Source organism: Myxocyprinus asiaticus, chromosome 21 (genome assembly GCF_019703515.2).
Source record: "Myxocyprinus asiaticus isolate MX2 ecotype Aquarium Trade chromosome 21, UBuf_Myxa_2, whole genome shotgun sequence".
Classification (NCBI taxonomy): domain Eukaryota; kingdom Metazoa; phylum Chordata; class Actinopteri; order Cypriniformes; family Catostomidae; genus Myxocyprinus; species Myxocyprinus asiaticus.
This window is the reverse complement of record NC_059364.1, coordinates 38,436,833-38,455,900: the sequence shown is the minus strand read 5'-3', so window position 1 is coordinate 38,455,900 and position 19,068 is coordinate 38,436,833. Positions and strand designations below refer to the sequence as shown.

At 36.9% G+C, this 19,068-nt stretch overlaps 1 protein-coding gene across 6 annotated transcripts in view; it reads right to left on the bottom strand.

Annotated features, from left to right (window-relative positions):
- The window catches only part of LOC127412298 (protein quaking), a 138,436-nt gene that overhangs the window by 54,115 nt on the left and 65,253 nt on the right, over nt 1-19,068 (bottom strand). For all 6 annotated transcript variants that reach the window (XR_007892407.1, XM_051648545.1, XM_051648541.1 and 3 more), the window contains exon 3: nt 4,364-4,480. Coding sequence is in view for 5 of the 6 variants with exons in the window: in XM_051648545.1 (XP_051504505.1) it covers nt 4,364-4,480 (117 nt within the window). In the remaining variant the exon portion in view is untranslated. The remainder of the gene's footprint in view (nt 1-4,363; nt 4,481-19,068) is intronic.

The following is a 19,068-nucleotide window of genomic DNA, read 5'->3' as shown; positions in this document are numbered from 1 at the left end:
GTCCGTAAACCCTGAAATTTAGTTTTATAATGTTGTGGAGCTTGTTCATTCTCTTCCGATTGAGTTTCAAATATGGCTGTATTTGAGGGGCTGTACGATGTTTACCAATCGTAACAGTGGCCGTTTACGTTGACATTTTAAGGAGGTGCTTAGGCCAAAACTGAGCATTTCAAACAGAGGGCCAGAGACAGGGTGAACATTTATAATATATGACTATATTATGACTGTTTTGGTGCAAAATACAAAACAAACAAACAAACAAACAACTTTACTAACATTATCAGTGGATCACAGGGAAGATAATAAAATTATAAAAAAAAGTGCATTTCACGAAACCTTTAATGCATTAGGAATCATGAACTAATAATGAACAATGATTATTCTACAGCATGTATTAAACTTCGTTAATGTTATTTTTCCAAAATGTATTCTTATTTGTATTGAATTAACTAATTTTAACATATACAACTTTAAATGTAGAAAAATATGTATTTATATATGTAGCAGTTAAACATTAAACAAGATATAGCTATCTACCAAAGCAACATGAGCCTCAAAGAGCAAAGGCTGTCAGAACCTTTAAACACACATGTGAATGTTTGCAAAAGAGCTTCAATTGACCCCGTCAATGTCGGACGGGCCATACTATCAGAAAGGGGCAATCCACGCACACAGCTGAGATCTGATATGCAGACAACCAGCTGCGCTCCGACAGGATGCAGAGCCGATCCAGATGTGCATGAAGGCTTGGAGATGACAACAACGCTTTTCACAGAGCACTTGTTTTATTTTTCTCCACATCTTCCTCACAGTTGCACAGGATGAGCTCAGATAGCTATCTGCTTGTCCAAGCACTTGTCCAAATACAGGTCCTGCCCAACTAATGGAAACACAAATGTGCTTCCAGATCAGATACATATGTGTGCATCAGCATGTGTTCTGAGTTCAATACAAGTTAATCTCTATTGACAGCAGTTGTGGCATAATATTATATAATTGCGAAAGAAAATAGTTTTGACCATTATAAATTGTGTGTGTGTGTGTGTGTGTGGGTGGGGGGGGGATCCCACTTTCTGGGAAATTCTACATTATATTTTAAGAGTTTTTCCATCGTGCAAAGAAATAGCAGCCGGCTACGTAAAACGATAGCTTTAAGACCCAGAAGCCTCTGCCAACCAGTCACGTCAGCAGTGGACTGAACGAACATGCGGTAAACAGTCTTAGGTAAGTTACCAAAAAAGTAATCCACTACAAATTACTAACTACTTCTCTAAAATTATTAGATTATTTTACTAATTACTTCTTTGAAAAAGTAATCACATTACTAATTACTTTTAAGTTTCTTTCTAAAAACACTTGACACTTTGTTTTTCCTCTCAACAAATTAAAAATTATATATATATATATATAATATTTTTTTTTATAATATTTGTAGCCCAAGTAATGTGCTTAAAAGTAATTATTTTCATTGAAAGTCAGTAACTGTAATCTGATTACAATAATTTAAAATGTCATGAGTTACACTACTTTTTGTGACTAAAAGTAATTTGATTACAGTAACTAATTACTATGTAATCCAATAACACCCAACACTGGCGGTAATCTACCACAGCCAACGCAACATGCTTTTTACTAAGGACAACTGGGTGAACGCAATATTTAAGGTACGTTCAAGCAGACATATGACACAAAGTTAGGTCTGCAAGGCAGTAAATTACAACAACTACAACTGTAAGCACCCACAATGGGAATAAACATGTCCAATCTTTGGACTTCATTGTCTTGACGACGTAACATTAGTAAAGCCTGTGAACCAGGAACATTTTGTGCAATGTCCGACGACGAAAACCAGCCAGAAACTACAGAAAAATGCCATCTGCTATGTCTTTACCAGACACCAGGTGTGTGACAACTATTAGCGCATAAGTTCATAACACATCAGTTCATCCGCATAAAGCAATAGTTCCACATAAAAAAAAGATGATTTAGAGAACTTTACAGATTAAATGTCTCAACAATCCAGTCTGCGCCTTGTTCTTATCACATTTCCCTTGCTCTCCCTCTACTTTCTGTCTATCCAATTTCCTTTCTGTCTATATCTAAAAAGCAAAACCCCCTTTAAAACATTAAAAAGAAAAAAAACTTTACAGCTAAAAAATTCTATTTCTAATGTAAGTGCACTAACAAAAATACGAGCAAAAATATTAAGCAGACCCTGTTTACTTCCATTGTAAGTGCCTAAGTTCATGTCCACATTATTAACCTAAAACAGATACTTTCAAAAACTTTATTTAGTACTGCATTGGCCAGAAACATACTTTTTGCATGTACGTGTACACAGATTTAAGCACTTGGCCAACTCATAGCCAACATGCAGTATGGTTGAACATGCTCAACCAGCTTAAAATTACTCCGGGGGTTACAAACCTGAGTACTCAAGGGAACGGCAGAGTTACCTTGAAAAGTTTGTGCCATTAAACTGGATTCAGGTAAGTTGCAATAAATATATTGACTTTAACTTGCTTGTCCTGCAGCTTTCTCTTCAAACTATTGCTTCGCTATTACAGTAGCTGGCTTGAAAGAGAAAACTTACCGATGAAACAGACAGTGTACACTAATGTCCGCTATAGAAGCCTTTGTGGCAACATTGAGGACACAATGCTTACTTGTGTTGTGTTATGAATTCTGGTCTGACACATTTTGTAATGCAACAAAGCACGAAATTGAGCTTGCAAAGCTAGAAGCGTCTACGTTCACGTATTTGTGTAGAGTATGTTTCAGCATATACTCTTGAAAATGATAACGATAAGAAACTGAAAATTGAGTTTTCAAATTAAAATGAGTTGGGGTGGATGTGGTCTTACTCCTTAAAAAAAGAGCAAAAAAGACCTTAAATGCCAGAACATACTCTACGCAAGTACCTGAATGCAGATGCGAGTGCTTGACCACCGCATTGCCAATGCACAGTCCGGTTGATCATTCTTGCATTACCATGGCAGGAAAAACCTCATTAATCAAGGGGGTGATAGAATTACCTTCAAACATCTATGCCATTGAACTGGATGTTTTATTATTCAGGTAAGTTGCTATAAATATATCGAATTTAACTTACTTGCTCAGTAGTATTCTCTACAAACTGTTGCTCTGCCATGACAGTAGTAAACTCACCGTAGAAGTGGACAGTTCACAGTAATCTCACTATAGCACCCCTTGTGGTAACATTGAGTTATGTTGTGTTATGAACTGCAGTCTGACACATTTCAGAACGCAACGACGTGTGAAATCAAGCTTGCGTCAAGGTCAAGGATATCTTTATTGTCCCCGAGGGGCAATTTGTTGTACAGTCAGCAGTAAACACACAATACATTGTAAGATGCGTCTGCATACTTGCGTACAGTATGTTTCGCCCTTTAAAAAGGTTGAGTAGAAATCATTTTCTGTTGTAACTGACATTATGCAACAAATACTGTCGATTGAGCTTAACTTGTATTGAACCTGGAGCATTCCTTTAAGATGGACAAGCGCATGTGTGACAGTGCACATCTGTTTAGCAGTGCAATCATACTGCGCTTTGGTGTTCAAAAATACCAATAATTTCCTCCACTCTCTTATCTCAACGATAATAAACTCTGTGTTTGTGTTCACGTGAACATGTGTTTACTCAAGTGTTAATGATGGACAGTGAACGTGACCCGGTGCTTCCAGACCCTCCACTGACCCTCACCGCCCCAGCATCGTTGGCCCAGCATGGAGTACCTTGACTGGGGTTTGACAGAGAGAGGAGCACTGGCAGGGCCACAGGATCCAGCCCCCGCTCATCTGAGGCCAAGGACACTGTTTGAACACCTGCCCCACAGCTCTCAAGAGTGGGGAGGACTTGTTGTTCCCTGTAAAAGTATCTCAGTCTATGGGTAGTGCAGACTGGACCGGGCTAGTTTACACTTGCACAAACCATACGCATGTAAAGTCGTCCAGTCGCAAGCCTCGCCACGCTCTATCATCTGGACAGATGTCAAACCACGCCACATATGTCGAACAGTGGCTGATGGAATAAATATTAAGTACATGTTGAAGAAACAGCAATATGTTAAAGCATATGGATGTTTAAAGAATGTGCATGAAATCAGCCAATCAGCTTCTTCCAACTGTGTGCAGTTGGTGTTTGAATGTAAATGTAAGTTTACTGCCCTTGATTTTTCATGCATTTTTTTAAATACACAAATGGCTAACGAGGTAACAAGACACAGGTAAACACACCAGCAGAATAGGGCAGAGACCAGAAACAACAACAACCAGGAAGCAGGAAGTGAACACACATTACAAAACTTCGGAATAAAAGTCTAACAAAAACAAAAACACTTACCTTCTTTTTGTCCCTCATGGAGCCTTTCCCTCTCACCATGATCTTACATCCTGTCTCTGCCTCCAGCTGTTTGGCTGTGAGCCCCCGCGGGCCCAAGATCCGGCCCACAAAATTAAACTGCAACACACAAACACACACAGCAATCAGTACACATCTCAATCGCTGAGTAAAGACTTTAATACACTTTATACACTTTAATATGTGTTTACATTTCATGTTATTTTTTGAAAATTATACATTATAGAGGTCAATCGAAAGTGGATTTTGCCTGTACCGATAACTAAGGTGGTAGGAAATGCAGATAACCGATTAATCAGCTGATCATTTTTAAAATCAATTTACAGAATGGTAAAAAAATTTCCAAATGCAGTTTATTGTTTAACCAAAATCCCAGTAATAACTAGAAAAATATTTGGTGCATAATGCAGGACTTTTAATTATAAACAAGCTGAAACACACTGAGGACTCTTATTTTGAAATTACCAAGACTTGGCCCTGTTACAATGCTCTATATAAGTTATTAACCAAATTAAGCTTTTTATAGCCTATATATTCACCAGGTGAAGGGTTTTGTGTATATATATTTAACCAGATGAGGTTTAATGAGGAATAAGGTTTGTTAACATTCACAAGATATGAAGTTGGACGTGGCACATTTCAAAACAGTCAAATCTTTCTTTGCATAACCTTATTTAGAACACTTAATATGCAAATAACAAAAAATGCATTGAGGTGAGGATGAAAATATGGTTGAACATTGTGCCAGCCACAGAGGAACATGGAGGAATAATAATAATATATATTTTTTAAACTATCGGCATAGATTTTTGCCAAAAACAAACAGATCCAAAAAGTAACAATCTGCATTGATTAATCGGTAAAGCCGATATATCGGTCTACCTCTAATAAATGTTTCCCTATACTGTTGATCATTATGAAGCATTATGGAAGGAGGTATAGGGTCCTATTTTAAGAGTGCAAGCGTTAAGCGCAATGTAATGCCTTAATTCATAAGCGCAAAGTCAATGGGCATGGCCATAAAGTTTTGGTATTTTCGCATATGCTAAGCAAGCATACGCTAAGTGGGTTTGGTGAAATCACAAGCGCATTGTGCAAAACTCTGGACCAGAATTTAATTTTGAGGTTCTTCTCCTGTTATTCCACCGTCTGCGTCCTATAATATAGTCAATTCCCTCAAGCACCAACGATTTAAACAAATACTGCACTTTCTTTTTATTTATTTATTTATTTTTCCTTTTTCTCCCAATTTGGAATGCCGAATTCCCAATGTGCTCTAAGTTCTTGTGGTGGCATAGTAACTCGCCTCAATCTGGGTGGTGGAGGACAAATCTCTGCTGCCTCTGCGTCCTTCAACCCGTGCATCTTTTCACGTGGCTTGTTGAGCGCGTTACCACAGAGATATAGCCCATGTGGAGGCTTCACGCCATCCACCGCGGCATCCACGCACAACTCACCATGCGCCCCACTGAGAGCGAACCACATTATAGCGATCACGAGGAGGTTACCCCATGTGACTATACCCTCCCTAGCAACCGGGCCAATTTGGTTGCTTAGGAGACCCAGCTGGAGTCACTCAGCACGCCCTGAAGTTCGAACTAGTGAATTCCAGAGGTGGTAGAAATACAGCACATTCTTAAGAAGTTGGTAGTGTAAATAGACTCTATACAGCGAATTAAAATAACAGAAATATGGCCGAGTTCGGAATGGCATTCTATCATACTACTCTAACTCTTTCTACCACAGACATATATGGCAGAAGTAGTAAGAGTAGTGTGGGTAGTATGCCATTCCGAACTCAGCCATGGACTTGCGTTCTTTTGTGCATTAACTGCGTCCTTGATGAATGCCAGGCATATTTCTATGACAGTGACACGCTTCTTTTTAATGCATAGAAAATGTGATTCTCATCAGCTTCTTCCACCAGCCCCTTTTGCAGTGACTTAAAAATCACTCTACGACAATGAGGAAAAATACCAATATAAATTAGATCATAAATAAAATTGTAAATATAAACATAATGATAATAATTGAAAATAAACCATGACCTTTAGATAGTTTAACATAATCTCATAATATTTTTTTTTCTTTCTCAAAACGGCTTCGACAGTGATTGTCAGGGACTTCATTTAATGTTCCACTATATTTTAAGAGTTTGGATTTGAACTTTATTACCACCTGCTGGTGGAATCTCCAAACTGCAAATGCAGGAAGTGAATTTGGACTTTGCGCTGAGATAAGAGGTGGTACTGAAACGTCTTAGCGCAATGACCAAATTCTTAGGAAAATAGCAAATGGCGGCACTTAATTTACATACAATACACCCACAGTCTGTGCGCCTACACCCACAGTAGCGCAAACACTCCCACCCACGCCCACTTGCGTTTTGCGCTGGCATGAAAATTGCACTTAGAATTAGCGCTCTCACGAAAATTGGATAAGACATTGCGCATGGTCGTAGTGCGTTGCGCTGCACTTTGCGCACTCACGAAAATAAAGCCCATAATTTTTGTAATGCTCAAAATTGTGATTAATAAAGCATTACATACAGTACATCATTCTTATGCTACATTCATTACTTGTCGGTATCACCATGATAATGGATTTCCAATACTAAAAACTTTTTATGCCTTTGTCGAACTTGTAATTACAAGTTGTAAACTCTGAATTCTTTGAAAGGAATAGCTCACACAAAAATTTTTATTTTATCATCTGTGTTCATGTGAGTTGTTTAGCGCTGTGGCAAAACCAAAACAAGTTCTGATGTGAATATGTGAGCAAATGTAAACGAGCTTCTCTCATAAAAATTCAACGGCTTTTCACTGAAAAATTATTTTGGGGTTGTTTCTCACCAAAATCTATTGTTTTCCTTCAGAAGACTTGCAATATGATGCATGAACTTTTGAGTTGTGATCAGCAGAAGAAAGAAAGTCATACAGGTTTGGAACCACATGAGGGTGAGTAAATGATGACAGAATTTTTCATCCAGAATTGCTCTGAGAAGAATCTCTAAGTTGTCATCTCCTAATTAAAATAATTCTGGCATGGTGTAAATGCAGCATTAAGCTAGTTGTAAGGATTACACAAGATTCTCTTGTAAAAACGATCAAATTTGTGTCATCTTTTGATACTAAAAACGCAAATCAGTTTTACCGTGAAGGTACGCATGCCTCCATTGGCACACAGAGGGATAATCACTGGCACACAATAAGAGGAATAAGAGCAAGAGAGATTAATATTATATGCATTTATGTATTTATTTATTTATGTATTTTATTTTAGAGAAGCCACTTAAATCTGCGTGTCAGTTACAATCACTCTTCCTCATCACAGCCTTGCGTCATACAGACACACTCTAAAACAGGGATGAAACTTAAATGAACTGCACAGTGCTTACAAATAATCTGAGTGCTCTCAGAATGATATCATGAAATGTTACCATGCAATCAATGTTTTAAAGAGAGAATCTCTGCAGAAAAAGAAGCCCACATCTTGCCACATGAATATAATATAGAATCTAAATGTTCAACCTACTGTTACAAATACACAAGCATACACAAAACACAAAGATGGTGACACTCAAAATCAAATTTTTAAAGGAAAGAGCGTGAGATGCACTCTAAGTTATCGCTAAATTTAGCCTTTTTTTTATAGCTCAAATAAATAAATAAATAAAAATAACATCCGCTAAGGCTAATTATGCGCATTCTCAAGTAAACAAACAAGTGATTGGCTCTCTAAACTGTAAGGCAGGAGTTCCAGCATTGAGATGCATCTATCAAAAAGGTGATTCGCTGTTGTTACTGGAAGGCAGGCGATTGTTTAGTGTTTTAGTGTTATGATTTCTCCCATTAATATGTATACGAGTGGCCCGTCTCATCCTTTTAAGATCTCTAAATATAATTCAGCACAAATGTAAGAATGAGATTTCCTGGAGCAGGCTGCTTAAGTGTTATCATGAAGCTTATCTGCTGGGGCTTCGACAATGTGAAGAGAGCAGCAGCCATTACGCCACAACCTCCTCTGGGTCTTCACTGACAAGATAACACAATCGATCAGGTATCAGCATCGGCCTGAAGGCTGTCAGTCAAAGGCTCTGGCCCGGGCTGTGCCCTATCGTACTGGAGAACTGACAGGCAAATGTATGTGTGTTTGAGTTGCTTTTTCAGACAATATCAGACCAACTTTGAGTACGTGGGGGTCAAAGTTTATTATAGCCATTAGAAGATCTTTCTCTTCTGGGAAACTCCATTCTAATAAAGTGGGTATGATGTGTGCCAGAGGTTTGTTTTGGAGCTGAAACTCAATGCATGCAGCCTTGTGTTCTATAAAATCCCATATTACACTGCAAACTACACTGCTCTAATCAATAAGCCAGGGTCTGCTTTATCAGTGTGTTTGGTATTTTGACACTACGCTCCTTTCACATGACTGGCTCCATGCATAATCGACTACTGGTAAAGCACAGTCAGTGTGTGAGTGTTTGTGCATTTATTTATTTTTTTGCCGCCCTTCAACCCTGTCTAAGAGCTCTTGCGGGTATGGATGAAAAGAAGCAATTAAATTTTACTTGGAGGCAAATAGCATCAGGGCGTGCATTACATTTGTATGCATGTGCTCGTCCTTACATTTCAAGTAAAGTTGTGTGTGTGTGTTTATGTCTGCGTGTACATGCATTTGGTAAATCTACCAAGACTATTATCGTTAATGAAAAGTAATATGAAGATGAAATCTAGTAGTGAAAAATATTCTCGTTAAATAAAATAGAAATAAAAACAGTTTGCAAAAGAACGACAACCAGTTTTGGGTAAATTACATAAAATAAGTAATCCACTACAATTTACCAATTACTTCTCTAAAAACTGTAATCAGATTACATTACTAATTACTTCATTGAAATGTTATAGTTACTTTCTAAAACAGTTAGTTTGTTTTTATGCACAACAAATTCAAAATATAGTCTGTATTTCCTCCTTGTTCATAACCGTTGTCCCTTCAGATGTAACAGCAAACAAACAGACATAAACATGAATATAATTCATGTTTTAAATGTATTCTATATAAATAATATTATTTAAAAAATATGTGTAACTCAAGTAATGTACTTGAAAGTAATTAATTTAATTGAAAGCCAGTAATTGTAATAACAAGAATTTAAATTGTAACGTGTTACACTACGTTTTGAATAAAATTTAAATATAAAATTAAAGTAACTAACTACTTTGTAATCAGATTATAGCCAAATCTGCAATCAACATTAGATGTTCTAATTTAATTAAACTGCACATACACTACAAGTATATTGTGTCAACAAAAAAAAAAGAAAAAGAAAAAAGTTTGTGTGTTGCATTTTCTGATAAAGTGTTGTATGGTCACAATTTGTAGTGCTGTAAGTGATGAAATAAAATAAAAACTAAACTACAACAAAACATTTTCCACACATACAAACAAAATAAAAACTATTTACAAACAACTAAAACTAACTAAAATACAAAACATAGTGAATATCAGTAATATTCAAACTCCATGTGCATCAGGAAAGCGGTTAATAAGGGATGACTGTCGCCCCATGATTCTATAATTTATAAACTCATTATGATGAACATACTGTATGGTACTGTTTACATGCCAATAATTCAAAAAGAGCATGTCTAAATCAGAATTTTAGTGAACATAGCCGAGATCACTATCAATAGTAACATCACCTGAAAAGCTGACATTTCCATCATATCACATGCATGCAAATGTAAATGACATATAAATAGCACAGTGAATGAAAGGCTGTTCTTGCACTTTGTCAGTTGTCACATTATGAAGCCGCCACCTGGCATTGCCGCAAAGGGCGTCTTCTCTTCCATGCAACACACACAATGGAACAAATGTCATGATGATGATGAACTTATTAAAAATTGTACCTCCACATCAGCCCCTGACTTTGATTTCACAATCATTTTTAGTTTATATCTATTTTGGTTTAAGATCAAAAGAAACGACGGTCTGTCAGAACAGGTAAGGGAGGATTAAATTCCTCAAAAATGTAATGAAAATGATTGTAACAACTGACATGATAAAATGTACAGTATCAATTTGCTTGCTAATGCACGTAACTCATGCATTTAATGTATAACAAAACCAAAAATGGATGAAATCTAAATGATTGAAGGATCACAAAACAAGTCAACGAATGTTCATCACGGCCAAATAGATATTTGCTGACATTATAAGGGATAGTTCACCCAAAAATGAAAATTCTGTTATTATTTACTCACTGTAAGTCAGATGTTAGGCAGAATGTTAGCCACAGTCACCATTCACTTGCACAAAAGATGCAATAAAAGTGAATGGTGACTGAGACTAACACTCTGCCAAGCATCTCCTATTGTGTTTCAAAAAAACAAAGTCATACAGGTTTGAAACAACATGAGGGTGAGAAAATGATGATAGAATTGTCATTTTTTTGGGTGAACTATCCCTTTAATTATCAAGGCTATTTTATGATTTCAGGGAAAGATCATATGTGTATAGAAGCATAATTATTAGCAAAACAAGATATGATAAGAAAACATACTGAATTTACAAGCTCTTTCAGATGCAATGCCTCAGGTAAGGTCGTGTATGTTCAGTGCCGTTGTCGCAATGTGATGGGAAAGTGCTGGGTATATCAAATCAAAGGCTTTTCATTGGGCCTGCACAGACGAATTTCCAAGGTGCCCTTGGAGATTGAGTAATCAGTGCAAGAGACTCCAGAAGGAATGGCTTCACTCCGACACCGGCAGGCGCAAATTACACATCGGCGGAGTCCCTGCTGTATTCACACATCTGTTGGGATTACACACACAACTCTCCGTAGCATATCACGGATGGCCGGGTGACCTCCGCTCTCCGTCTGGATTATGTGACGCTCGGCCTGGTGAGAGCACTTCAACACATAGACGGCCAGAGCGGAAAAAATATCTACTTTATTCAGCTGTCGGGTTTCAGAGATGTTTACGACGATCCTCTGATGGGAAAAATCTGTTTCCATGTCCTTCACATATTGCCATTTGAGATTATCCTTTATGTGAGAATAGAAAATGTAAAGTTTTAAACGCTTCTCATGTTTTAAAAATGTAATAATAAATATAATGGGTTAATTTGTGGAAAACCAGCTAAATAAACAGTTGGCAATTGCCATATGTCCTCTAAATCTGAAGCTGCTGTTAAGAACAAGATGAAACAGCATTCGCAACACATTTAATGGGCGTCATATAATATACCACACTCTCAGAATAATAGGTACTGTTTAAGGTGCAAAGCCGTCATTGGGGTGGTATCCTTGCTTTAGGTATATATTTGTACCCTTTAGGAGACTAAAAAGGTACGTTTTACCTTTAAAGGTACACAATAGGCCCTACAAATATGCACCCAAAATGAGCTATAAATTTTAACAAGAGGTTCTAAAAAAAATCCCCTTGAGGGTTCCACCCCAGTGAAAGCCAAAAATCATTTTATGAATTTTAAAACACTCACAAAGAGCAATTTCTAGCCGATTAAATATTTTACAGCTAAGCATAACACGAGATTTGTATATGGACCAAAAAAACACCAATTACTTTTTAAGATTATATTAATTTCCATGACTTTCCAAGCCTGGAAATCTAAAATTCCCCAATATTCCTAAGTTTTCTATCACCAAAGGAACCCTAATATTTGAATGCAACAGAACATTAACCTGGAAATAATGTGTGGTGAGACTTGATTTTATCCATCAGGATTTAATTAGACAGTCAAAAGTTGGGGTTGTTTTGTTGATCAGGGCTTGTTGTCACATGGGAAGATGTCACAAGAGCTTAATCTTTGTAACAATAAGATTTGGAGTCAAAAATCCAATTTCACAAATTGTTCCTATCTCAGGCTGTCACTCCTGATGGCTGCACGACCACAAGGACACGTGAACATCAGTCTGAATCAATGAGAGGCCAAACAAACATTATGTAGTTACAATATGTGATCAGTATATTACATACAGTATTAGATTGGGGAGACCAGGGCTAGTTGTCACATGGGAAAGTTGCGACAAGGGGTATATCTTAGTAATGAAAAGAGTTCAATAAGATAAGAGTGCAAAGTCAAAGGTTACAAAGGTTTTGTGTGTTGGTTTCAAACACCTTGTTCAACACCATCTTAAATTAGAATAATTTTTGTGAATTCCATCATCTAATGTAAATTTTCACTATCATCATATTTTTGTTATAGCTCTTGGGTAAAGAAGCAAACATAATCAAACTACACTTGTAGGGGTGTGCAGCGAAGCCATTATCTGTATTTGTATCTGTATCTGTTCATATGACAAAATTATCCATATCTGTCTCTGTGGGCAGGGCTTAAACAGTAAGTACATAAAAACTAAATGAAATGCACATTTTTAAGTGTTATTCTTATATTTATAGTTTCTATTAATAAAATATGCCTTTTCATAATAATAGCCTAATAATAATAATAATTATTATTATTATTATTATTTTATTATAGAACAATTATTTACAAAAATATTTCTTACCAGATGAAGCTGAATTTGTAGGCTACACTATCTGTGGAATATGTTGTTAACTGTGGTTCCTCCTGGCATTTCTGATATTAATATCTGCATGAAACAGAATTTTCATTTGTCTTTGCATGTATAACAACATTATTCTGAAGGCAGGAGGTGTCAAGCATAATGTGAAATGTCAAGCACACATTTTGCAGTGAATAATAAATACAAATTCATACATTAAAATAAATTAAAATAAAATCAATATAGCTTACAAACAGGTGAAAGTCCCATAAATCTATCAGGATAAGACACCATTATTTAGTTTCAGATTACTTTACTAATTACTTAATTGAAGAAGTAATCACAATACTAATTACTTTTAAGTTACTTTCTAAAACATAAATTCTAAAAAATAATTTCTATATCAGGGACTAAAAACGGTTCAAGTAACGAAAAGTGAAAATGAACGAAATTTTTAGCAGAATGTAACCGAAAACCAGAACAAAGTGATTTTCAATTGTTACAGAGTGAAAACGTTATTTTTAAATGCTGGTAACTGGTTATACCCGGTTAATTTTGTTCCGATAATTTTTTCATGAAACTTAAGGCCAAAGGGTTCATCACAGCAGATCTTTGGAACTACACCACTTCATGTTGCCTGAAAAAATGAAACATGTTCTTTGATCCTGAAGGAAACTGATGCATCATACATTTATTTGCCAATTGCTCGTTGTGGATGTCGCATTCTCTGAATAAAGACCTTTTTAACAACTATGTATAATTACTACATATACATACACAGCTAATCCAGATACAAAGAAAACATTATTAAAGGTAAAAAGTATATTTCGCAATTGTTTCCAAGTCTTCATTGAATTATTGTTAGATATGATGCACTAATACAGATTTGATGCTGTCGGGTTTTGAAAGCAGATCTGTAAATAAAATTATACTTAACTATTAATTAACTGCTTGTTATGATTTCTATGATGATAAAACCACCACACACACAAAAATGGCTTATTTTGATAATTTTGGTGAGGCAAGTGGCTTATTTTGGGCTTGTTTTTCCAGACCATGTTGCCTGTTTCTCTTGCAAGACCTGGCAACACTACAACTGGAATTTCACCCACCCATTAGTGCAGAGTTCTGTCATTTTTAAAGAAAATTATTAACCGTTCTTTTATTTTGTTCCAACCGGTAAACTTTTGGAAAGGAGGATGCGGAACTCTTGAACCGGAATGAAAAAATACAGTTTTTGCTCAGAACGAACCGAAATGACAAACATTTAGTTTTTTAGTCCCTGGTCTATATTTCTTCCTTGTGCATTGTTACACTCAGCAACTCACACTTCTTCTTCTTATTGAATCGTTATGGGCCATAATACAGGGCCATATGTATTCTACATAAATAATATATTAGAAATAATCATAATCCTATAATGCACTTAAAAGTAATTACATTTATTGGAAGGCAAGCACTGTAATGCATTACCCTACATTTTTAACTTAAAAGCAATTAGATTACAGTAACTAGTTACTTTGTACTTGGATTACACCCAACACTGGTGAGAAAACACCTCTGTGTTCAAGGCCAGTTTAAACTCCTCTTTCACAAACCCATTAGTCAGTCATCCAGACAGAGGAGTAAGAAGTGAAGAAGCAACAGCTGACTGAACATAGTTGTGGATGTAAACACCCACCTACACACACATACACAGAGACTCTACGTATTCTCATGCCCTCTGCACACAGAAAGCGTAAGTGACAGCAGCGTCTCCTCTACCTGAATGCTTTTGCAACACTTCCCCACCTCTCAACTTGCCACCTGTCACCCGCATTTTAAAGCCCGCCTATCAAACACACACAATCTCGCCATCCCATTCCTGTGCCTTTCGTGTGGGCCTGCTTTCGCTGTGTGTTAGGGCTGGGCGATATGTCAAAAATATTTTTGCGGTAACTGCCTTAAAAAATATCATGATATCCGATTACATCGTCAACCCCCCTACCCCCCTGACGAGGGTCGGTGATTTTATTTTGCATTATTGATTTTGCTTAAAAAATGTAATTCATTTATTGAAACATGAAAAACATAAACAAAAGACATTTCTAAATTCAAATTGCACTTTAAACTAAATGAAAAAAAAAAGCCACACAAAAAAACAGAGAGATAAATCATATTTTACCACCTCCCCAAATCCAAACATTTACCATCTCCAACGGCTCCATTTGCCATCACGCATGCATCCATCAACAAAGATGGAAAATTACTAATAGCCTACAGATTAAGAACTAAAGACAATTATAAATGTAAAGACAATAATAATCAACACAAATAAGCCTAATAAATGCCCTTGTGTTCCCAAAATAATGCTGCTAAATGTGTTCTTATCGAATTTGTGTTTGTATTGCATTTTGGTAATACAGTTAATGCTGCTTAAAGAAAATAAAATAAAACTCAATTTTAGGTTCAAGGTGAACGTGTCTTGTATTACTTTATGATTTAATTTCTTTCATCTTTGTTTATTTAATACAAGGATATATATTAGTGAACCTGCAGAGTTGCATTCACAATGCATGTTACCCGTGTGGAAATAAAGTGAACTAAACTCACAGCAGCTCCCATCCCGTGATGATTGGAGATAATTTGCAGCATTCTCACAGATGACATTATTCATGCAAACAGTTTTCAGATGAATGAAACAGAGAGAAAAAAAAAGAGTGAAAATTCTTTACATGCGCTTGTTCCACTAGACAGGCTCTTGCTGCACGCCTCTGAACAAACAGTGAATCAGACACAAGCACTGATGGCTATTTTGTTGTCTGTTCTTAAAAATATAATAAAGTGTGTTTCTTCAAATACGTGTCTTTGTGACTAATGGCATTTCATATCATGTGTCACTCCAACTGGCCTTACAGGTCGCCCACCTGTTGCGGGTAGATGAACAAAATTACTTGTGCATGGGGCCTGGGTAGCTCAGTGGTAAAATACACTGGCTACCATCCCTGGAGATCGCTAGTTTGCTAGGGTGTGCTGAGTGACTCCAGCCAGGTCTCCTAAGCAACCAAATTGGCCCAGTTGCTAGGGAGGGTAGAGTCACATGGTGTAACCTCATCGTGGTCGCTATAATGTGGTTCGTTCTCTGTGGGACGCGTGGTGAGTTGGGTGTGGTTGTCGCGGTGGATGGCGTGAAGCCTCTACACGTGCTATGTCTCTGTGGCAACGCACTCAACAAGCCATGTGATAAGATGCGTGGGTTGATGGCAACTGGGATTCGTCCTCCACCACCCAGACTGAGGCGAATCACTATGCGATCACAAGTACTTAAAAGCACATTGGGTATTGGGCATTCCAAATTGGTGCATGAAATACATTTGGACGAGGATCTCGCTGGATTCAACCTTGTTGTATTTTGCAGGTAGTGGGTGCTATTTTCACACCCTGGCCACTGTTTAATATATTAAGCGACTTCCCAGATCCATGGTTTTGCCATTTCCCCATATTGTCGATAATGGTCTCTACGCAATCGGCATCAGGATTTTTGTAAGACATCGTCAATATCCGATTACATCGTCCTATCGCCCAACCCTATTGTGTGTCTTACAAAGCTGTTTTGATGCTTTGATGAATGTCTGTGTGCGAGTGTGTGAAGAGGGTGTGTGAGGGTCTCGTGTGTTCCTGTAAAGAGTGAAGAGTAGAAAGGGTGAATAAAATTTTCATGTTCCACCTTGTCAGGTGATGTCAGAGCAATGGATGGAGGCCGATGCACAGGAACATATTTGCTTGAGTGAATATGTTAGCGTAAGATATTGGTGTGGGAAACACTTCTCAGATCAAGTGAGAGCACATACCCAAGTATATAATTGTGTGTTTTGGCGTTTAACCTTTTCTGTCGGTCTGTTGAGTGATCAGGGTGGCAGCTGTGCTCTCCATTGTGTTATGATCAACATTCGCTCTCTTTTTTTTAAAATCACACCTAGCCCTTTTCTGCACATGACGCTGTGACCAGTGGGATGGGATTTAAGTCAGTCCATATGGCGGCCATCTTGGTATGGGCAGGGATTTTCTATGAAGGTTATAGGCAAGCAAGTAAAGTCTTATCAACTTCAAAGTAGACGTTTCAAAATATGTCAATCAGCAATTAAATCTGGCAACAATTGTATCATTCATTTTGTTTCTTTAGCTGGAATCTCATGTGCATACATGTTCTAGAGCAGTGGTTCTCAACCTTTCATTGATGAATGCCCCCCTACTTCATTCCCTTACCCCAGCCAGCCTTACCCCAATTATGTGATATCATTTGAAAGCGGAGACTTTGTTGTACCAAAAAAAAAAAAAAAAAAAAGAAGAAGAAAAAAACACATCTCAATATTTGTGTTATTTGCTTAATTTGCTCAATGCAACTTCAATGCATTGCATAATTTTAAAGTTTTGTTAATAAATTCAGCAGGCTTGTGCGTCATGAATGTGAGAGCAAACCGTGCGTTTCTTGAATTCAAGCAGATGGAGGGCTATATCTGGGGCCTATAAAATGAACATGCAAAGACAGAAACTAATAATAAAAGTGGTATTGTTAATATATTTTACATTTGCCTTATTGAACATTTTAATTTATTCATTAATTATTTATTTGTATAGTTTTAACAGTGGTATAAGTAACAAGACCATAGTAAGCAAGGACATGGGAGCATGGATCTTCTTCACTACCATGGTTAGATGTAACATGATTTCTATAAAACAAACTATGGCTTTTTTGTAATTATAAACAGTAGACCTACTCTAAACACACGTAAATACAATAAATACAAAATATAAATATTTATAAGCTGTAACAAAAATTAATTATATTCCCTCACTCCCCTAACAAATTTAATAGAGCTGAGGTAGTGATATGATAATATTTATTTTCAATCTATTTCTGCCTAAAGTACAGTTAGTGTTACTATAGTAAATTCGAGGGTGGTGATGTAGAATTCTGTGGCGAATTCAAATGGTTTCCGCTTCTCGCGCCGTGCTTCTCACTGATTCTCACAAAGCTCAAGCTTTAAGAGCTTTGCGCTCGCGCTGCTCTGTTCATTGAGCCATATCCACTTACAGAGCCATACAGGTGCATTAGCAGAGGTTGTGCCTCCACCTGTGTATTTGACGCTGCTAAACCACCACTTCAAAATCCGATGAACCACGGTACAAATGCGTACCAACCCGTATAACTGAGAACCAACTGATATACTCCAAGTCTAGATAAACGTTTTAATGCAAAGAGGAACTTGACGATAGATTTGATTATTATGAGTGATAACCGCCCCCCATTTGTAACTTAACGTCCCCCTCTCTAATAATTTGCTCTCAGCGCCCCCTGGCATCCTTTGAACGCCCCCGTTATTAACCCCTGTTCCAGAGCAATAGCACCATGATCACACGTGAAGTCAACATTTGCTTCCGAGAGTTTCAATGCCCTAGCATCAGCCATATTATTCCGACTCACTGACAAGCGCCATCTCCTATTAGACATTTTTGCATCGCCTCCTTCGTGTTTGCCTTCCCATGTGGCTGTAGAGACCTGGGTTCGAATCCCACCTTGAAAACTGAAAGTAATCACGTTCTTATTAATTAACGTACTAATTTTCATTTAGCTGACGTTTTTATCCAAAGTGACAAAAGTACACTTATTAAAGGGACAAACTCCCTGGAGCAACTTGGAGTTAAGGAATAGTTCACCTAAAAATTTTAATTAATCGCAGCTCTCAAATGTTTGGTCATTTTAAATTCTTTTAAGAACATAGTTTTTTTTTTTTTAGTTTTTTTATTTGTCTCAGGCTGTTTGTCTGATTCGCATTAAATTCGGTATCATCTAGAGATTGTACTGACAAAAAGTTATCAAAGGAATTTTGATTAATTTATTTGATACATTTTCCAGCGCTGTCCATAATGACTAATTGACCTGCATCTTGGGTGCACAATATTCAAACTTATCTAAATTTGGCACATATGGACAACAGGACACACTGAAGAAACATGCCAAATGTTGTTAATTTTCAGTGCTAGTTGGCCCTATAACAAAAAAGCTCTAAACTTTTGAATGGTGTTGAAACTTACTATTATTATAAAGTTTTCCACAGCATCAGCAGGATTTTTTCAAATTTTTAAAAAAAAAAAGAAAAAGAAAAAATTA